The 7,396-nt window shown below is 37.1% G+C and overlaps 1 protein-coding gene across 6 annotated transcripts in view; it reads left to right on the forward strand.

The window, feature by feature from the left end:
* VPS13B (vacuolar protein sorting 13 homolog B) overlaps positions 1-7,396 on the forward strand; it is an 810,211-nt gene that overhangs the window by 51,217 nt on the left and 751,598 nt on the right. For all 6 annotated transcript variants that reach the window (XM_019642540.1, XM_019642536.1, XM_019642534.1 and 3 more), the window contains exon 5: positions 6,376-6,543. In XM_019642540.1, the coding sequence (XP_019498085.1) occupies positions 6,376-6,543 (168 nt within the window). The remainder of the gene's footprint in view (positions 1-6,375; positions 6,544-7,396) is intronic.

Below are 7,396 nucleotides of genomic sequence, written 5' to 3' on the forward strand. Positions count from 1 at the left end.
CCCTCCCTCCCTTACTTCCTTGCATGTTTATTGGGGTGATAATGGTTAGTAAAGGTACATAGGTTTCAGGTGTACAATTCTGTAATACATCATCCATATATCACATTGTATGTTCACTACCCAGAGTCAGTCCTCCTTCCATCCCATATATTTGATACTGTTTACCCTCATCTGCCACCACCACCCCTTACCCTCTGGTAACCACTAAACTATGGTATGTGTTTATGAGTTTTTGTTTCTTCATTTGTTTGTCTTGTTCCTTTGTTGTTTTCAGTTTTATATACCATATATCAGTTAAATCATATTCTTCTCAACTTTTTTTGTCGGACATATTGGGTTGTTGGAAAAGTCATGATGCATTTTTGCAATGAAAAACATAGAAAAAATACATCATGACTTTTCTGACAACCCAATATTTTGCTTAGCATAATCTCAAGATACATCCATGTTGTCGTAAATGGCACTATTTCATCTTTTCTTATGGCAGAGTAGTATTCCATTGTGTATATATACCACATCTTCTTTATCTAACCATCTACTGAAGGACACTTTGGTTATTTCCATGTCTTGGCCACCATATATAAAGTTGCAGTGAACATTGGAGCACATGTATCTTTACAGATAAATGTCTTCAGATTTTTGGGGTAGATACCCAGGAGAAGGATTGCTGGGTCATATGGAAATTCTATTCTTAATTTTTTGAGGTACCTCCACACTGCCTTGCATAACGGCTGTACCAATCTGCATTCCCACCAACAGTGTATGAGGGTTCCTTTTTCTCCACAGCCTCTCCAACACTTGTTATTATTTGTCTTGTTGATGATAGCCATTTTAACTGGTATGAAGTGATATCTCCTTGTGGTTTTTATTTGCATTTCTCTGATGATTAGTGACATTGAGAATCTTTTCATATGTCTCTTGGCCATCTCTATGTCCTCTTTGGAGAAATGTCTGTTCAGGTCCTCTGCCCATTTTTTAATTGGATTGTTGGTTATGTTGTTGTTGAGTTGTATGAGTTCTTTATATAGTTTGCAAAATAGCCTCTTATTGGAGGTGTTGTTTGAAAATATCATCTCCCATTGAGTCAGTTGCCTCTTAGTTTTGTTCATGGTTTCTTTTGCTGTGCAGAAGCTTTTTAGTTTGAAATAGTCCCATTCATTTATTTTTGCTTTTACTTCCCTGGCCTTTGAGGTTAAATTCATGAAATCTTCTCTGAGACCTAGGTCCATAAGTTTAGTGCCTATGTTTTCTTCTATGCAGTTTATTGTTTCAGGTCTTATGTTTAGTTCTTTGATCCATTTTGGGTTAATTTTGATACACTGTGACAGATAGCAGTCTAATTTCATTCTTTTGCATGTGGCTTTCCAATTCTCCTGGCACCATTTATTGAAGAGGCTGTGTTTTCTTCATTGTATGTTTCTGGCTCCTTTGTCGAAAATTATCTGTTCATGTTTATGTGGGTTTATTTCTGGGTTTTTAGTTTTATTCCATTTGTCCACGTGTCTTTTGTTCTGCCAGTACCATACTGTTTTTTTTTTTTTAAGATTTTTATTGGGGAATTGGGGGGATGGGAACAGTGCTGGGGAATGGGGGGAAGGGGAACAGACACGTTGCTGTCGTTTTGTTCTTCAGTCTAGTTGTGGAGGATGTTGCTTCACTGGTCCAAGTTGACACCATCATTGTGCTCTTCCCGGGCGAGGCAGATCAGTTGCCGGCTTCTGGACGGCCGCTCACTGCGGCTGCTGGCTGCTCATGCTGGCTGCTGGCTACACACGGTAGCCCATGGCAACCCACTGCCACAGGTGCTGCAGCCTACGCCATCGCCGGCGACTCACAGCAGCCCAGCTCCAGGTTGAGCTGTTGTTCAGCCTCTTAGCTGTAGAGGGCAGTGTCACTGGCCCTCATATGTGGGATCCGAACCGGGGCCCTCTGGCATCCCAAGCGAGTTCTCAACCATCGCGCCACTTGGCCGGGCCAGTACCATACTGTTTTGATTATTGTTGCTATGTAGTATCAGCTGAAGTCAGGGAGTGTGATACCTGCAACGTTATTCTTTTTTCTTAGGATTGCTTTGGGTATTTGGGGTCTTTTGTAGTTCTATACAACAAATCTGATGATTTTTTTTTGTTCTATTTCTTTAAAAAATACCATAGGTATTTTGATAGGGATTGCATTAAATCTGTATATTGTTTTGGGTTATATGGCCATTTTGACTGTGTTGATTCTTCCAATCCATGAACACGGTATGTCTTTCCATTTCTTTTTGTCTTCTTCAATTTCTTTTTAAAATATCTTATAGTTTTCATTGTATAGGTTTTTCACATCCTTGATTAAGTTTATTCCTTGGTATTTATTGTTTTTGTTGCAATTGCAAAAGGAATTTTTTTTAAAATTTCTTTTTCTGAGATTTCATTGTTAGCATATAGGAATGCAGTGGATTTTTGTACATTGACTTTTTGTCGCTGGCGACTTTACTGTGTTCATTTATGGTTTCTAATAGCTTTTTGGTGGAGTACTTAGGGTTTTCTTTATATAGCATCATGTCATCTGCAAAAAGTGACAATTTAACTTTCGTCTGGTCTTTACAATCAGAAATGATGGGGACTTCTTTTCCGGGCACTGGAACACTGCATTAGAGAGGGGCTGGGACCCCTTGCTCCTCTGGGGGTTACCTCTGTAGCTGAGATTTCTCTCCCGATTTTTAATGTTCACACGCGGGTGTGGGACCTGCCCATTCCATTCTGTACCCCCCTTACCAGTCTCAGGGTGGCTTCTCCTGTATGTCTTAATTGTAGGGCTTCGGATCAGGAAGATTTTGTTCTCAATGATGGTTGTTTTGTAGTATAGTTGTAATTTTGATGTGGTTGTGAGAGAAGGCAAGCACAGCATTTACCTACTACACCATCTTGACTGGAACCTTGATGGATGCTTTTTAAATTCATGTTTTATTAAACTTCTCCACAGCATTGACAGTAAAGAATCCTATTCTTTCCTTAGCCTTTTAAAAAAGTTTTATTTTGAAATAATTTCAACCTTCCAAAAAGGCAAGAACGTTACTAGGAACTTACTTCCCCTTTAACCATTTGAGCATAAGTTGCCTATATGATTCTGTATAACCTCCAAATAAATTTTATACCAAAAACTTGACCAAGATTAGGTACTGTAACTAAGTCATCAACCATGGCACATTTCTGTCTTGAGCAACTTGGCATCCCAGTGACTACATTAGGTTAAATTGATGACAAATGTCTCTTTATAAGCAAAATTATTTGAACATGCCACTTAATTTAAGAATATCAGATAAATAGATAGATATAATCATTGTCTTCTAGGATTTTATTGTTTAACAGATAAGGTAAGTAAACATAAACATATACAAATGTCAATAGTAACATAAGCCCAGGAAAAGTGGTAGAGACAGCCTGTTTAATGTTATGTGTAGAGTGGGGGACTTTGGAGAAGAGGATATTGGGGAGGGGACATTCATACTAGGCCTAAGCAAGAAGGGAGAATGGACACAGAGTATTCTAAACCAAAGGAAGAACATGAGCCAAGTCAGTGAAGATTCATAGCATTTTGTCTGGCCCTATGAGCATATATGTATGTGTTTGGAGGAATGGGGTTTTTAGGTAGGAGAGATTTGGGTAGGAATTTCTGGAAAGATTGACTAGTAACAGGCTCAAAGAGTCATCTAATATGATGGTTCTTATCCCCAGAGTGACTTTGCATTTTCAGATGCTTGTAGAATTGACATGGATTACTGTTATGTCATTTGAACAAATATACTCCCAAGGAGCCTCTAAATATGGAGTAATGAGAGCTGTGAGATTTGCTGTTTGACACTCTGTAGGTCATTTCTAACTTACTTATTATGAGGGATTAAAGAGATAGAATATCATTTATTCTATTGGTTACTCACTGTTACTTACTTTGGCATTTTATTTTTTAATAAGGAAACAAATATAAGCAATTCTTTTTAGATATTTGATTCTTTTTTTGTGTGTAAATTGGTTTATTCATCTCATGTTGTATGCCAGTTTTATAATGAGAATCTGAGAAAAAACATTAAAAAATAGATGAAAAATTTATTAGTATTCTGACAGTTAAAATACATTTACAGTTTTATGTTTCTATTACTTTGCATTATACATTTTCGCCAGTTCTTTGAGAGTTTATTTTTTTGTTTTGAAGGTAATAAACACTTATGAATTCCCTATTGATGACAGATTTTTCAGGAATAGGAAAACCTATATTAGTCATGCTTGACTTCTTAGTAACAGGATTTTTATTTTTATTTTTTAACATTTGCGTTGAGTAGTAATTGCATGGGGGAATATGCATTCTAAGGTTGAAATTTTTGGTATTTAAAATTTCTTTTTGAAGCTTAATTTGTTAAATATTATTTTAGCATGTACTCTCATAAAAGAGTATTTATTACCTGAAATTTATTGATATTTTGTATGTTAATGTTACAGCATGTGATAGATAATTGGCACTCTAAAAGCTGCTAATAGTTTCCATATACCAGAAAACTTGACCTTAGTGGTTTTACATTTCGGTTCTATTTGTATCCATTGGGAATGAATGAAGGAGCTGGTTTTTGCAAACATGTTATGGTTGAATAGACTTAAAATAAGCTTTCTCCCAGCAGGTTTTAGTGTAGGTGTTAACAATGTCAGTTGCTGAAAGAAGTTGACTCTGTTTTGTCCAATAATGTTCTGGTTTAAACAATACAAATAGATAGTTATTTCATGAAATAGCTAATATTTCAGTTAGCTTTTAAATAGGTTTTATAGTGGAAAATGCATTTGAGTAAAGTGAGGTTTTTAATCTTTGTCTTTTTTAATGCTGTTTATGTTTAGTTTTATATTTTCAATTAAATATCTCAATAATCTATGTACACATTTATTGTGTGATAAACTTCTGAGAGAAACTTCTGAGATTATGGAGTATCCCACAGTAGCATGAAATTTAAAGAAAACTTTTGGACATTCTAGGCATGCTGAGAACAAGAATGTTCACTAATCCCTTTTGTTGTTTTGAGGTTTTCTTTTTAAGATTTTTTAATTGGGAATTGGGGAGGGGAACAGCGCTGGGGAATTGGGGGAAGGGGAACAGACAAGTTGCTGTCAGTTTGTTCTTCAGTCTAGTTGTGGAGGATGCTGCTTCACTGGCCCATGTTGGTATTATCATTGCGTTCTTTCCGGGTGAGGCAGATCGGTTGCCGGCCTCTGGACGGCTGCTCACAGCGGCTCTTGGCAATTCACATCGGCTGCCGGCCACTCACGCTGGCTGCCAGTCACTCATGTAGCTCACGGCAGCCCACTGCAGCAGGGGCTGCAGCCTACGCCGTTGCCGGCGACTCACGACAGCCCAGCTCCAGGTCGAGCTGTTGTTCACCATCTTAGCTGTAGAGGGCAGTGTCACTGGCCTCCATGTGGGATCCAAACCAGGGCCCTGCTGCTCAGAGCTGGCGTCCCAAGCCAGCTCTTAACCAACACGCCACTTGGCCCTTTGAGTTTTTTTAAATAAAATTATTTCTTATTCTCCTTATTTCCTTGTGTTTTCATGCTTGTATTCATTCTCTTTCCTTTCACACTTTTCTTTTTTGCTGTTTTCTTTGATGTGTTCTTTTTTCCCCCTCCTTCTTTAACTGTCTGTATTTTCTTCTTCTTCATATTATCTCCCCTATGCTGTTTCAGTATTATACATCAGTAAGTGGAAATAGTTAAGTCCATTATGATGGTTAAGTTGCTCCTATCTTCCTTCCTCCAAGTCTCATTTTTGAATATTTTTATGGCTATTTAAAGTAGGAAGACAAGATGACAGCTGGTTCATAAAGAAGCTTAAAAAAGCCATTCTTATAATACAGTGATAATCAGCATATAGTAACACTTTCATTTGGGAAACTGTTTAATAAAGTCGGCAGAAATCAAAATACTTATAGTATAGATTAATCATTGAATAGGATCTAGTATTATGTTATTAAAAAGGTTTCTGCTAAATATGGTTTTTCTTAGTACATGAACATTTTATTTGGTAATGGTTTTTCTTGGGCTGAATCTACAACTTAGTAGCTATATTACTTTGGCAAACCTGTTTACCTATGTGAATGTTAGTCTCCTCTTTGCAACATATGCTAAGTAATACCTTTCACATGCATGAAGCTCAATAATGTTTTAAGAAAAAACTATTTATTGACAGATTTGTGGCTATTTGAATCCTTGTTTTATTTTGTAGGTTATGTGCAGAGTCTGATTAGACAAGTTGTAAATAATGTAAACATTGTTATAAATAATCTCATACTAAAATATTTTAAGAAAAATTATTTATTGACAGACTTGTGGCTAATTGAATCCTTTTTCTATTTTATAGGTTATGTGCAGAGTCTGATTAGACGTGTTGTAAATAATGTAAACATTGTTATAAATAACCTCATACTAAAATACGTTGAAGATGATATTGTTCTTTCAGTCAACATCACTTCTGCAGAATGCTATACAGTAGATGAATTATGGGATCGTGCATTCATGGATATTTCTGGTGAGTAAATGTCAAGAATAATGTAGATTTTTCCATTTTTGAAAACTTTTTTTTTTTTTAATGGTTTTATTGGGGAATTGGAGAAGGGGAACAGTGTTGGGGAATTTGGGGAAGGGGAACAGCAAAGTTGTTGTCCTTCTATCTTAGTTGTGGAGGGTGCAGCTAGATCAGCTCCAAGTCCAGTCGCCATCCGGCCGCCCGTCGGCAGCTCGCAGTCACTCAGCTCAAGGTGCCGTGTTCAATCTTAGTTGTGGGTGGGTGCAGCCCATCACCCCATGTGGGAGTCATACCGGCAAACCTTGTTGTTAGGAGCACGTACTCTCACCAGCTGAGCCATCCTGCCACCTATTGGCAGTTTATTGGCAGCTCAGCTTGGGCGCAGGTCACTGGCCCATGTGGAAATCAAACCGTGTTGCTCAGAGCTCGTGCTCTTAACCAATTGAGCCACTCGGCCAGCGCACTGAGAATGTTTTCTTGAATTCTAAACCTTTCTTAGACCAACTGGCTCTTTGATAAATGTAATGAAAACTTCATGCCTTCAGTCTCGAAAAATTGTACATATATAGAATTTAGTGTGCAATTACAGGAGGTTAAGACAGATTAAGAAATCCTAGACTTATTTTTTAATATTTCTAATTTTTATTTTTTCTTAACTATAACATGCTTGTTTCAAATGTGATGTATAATATTTTACAATGCTATATAGCAAAAATTAAATAATATTCAGTTAAAATTTATTTATTTTTTTTTAAAGATTTTTTTTTCTTATTGGGGAATTGGGGGGATGGGAACAGTGCTGGGGAATTGGGGGAAGGGGAACAGACAAGTTGCTGTCGTTTTGTTCTTCAGTCTA

The sequence above is a fragment of the Hipposideros armiger genome, unplaced genomic scaffold, assembly GCF_001890085.2.
Source record: "Hipposideros armiger isolate ML-2016 unplaced genomic scaffold, ASM189008v1 scaffold_70, whole genome shotgun sequence".
Taxonomy (NCBI): Eukaryota; Metazoa; Chordata; class Mammalia; order Chiroptera; family Hipposideridae; genus Hipposideros; species Hipposideros armiger.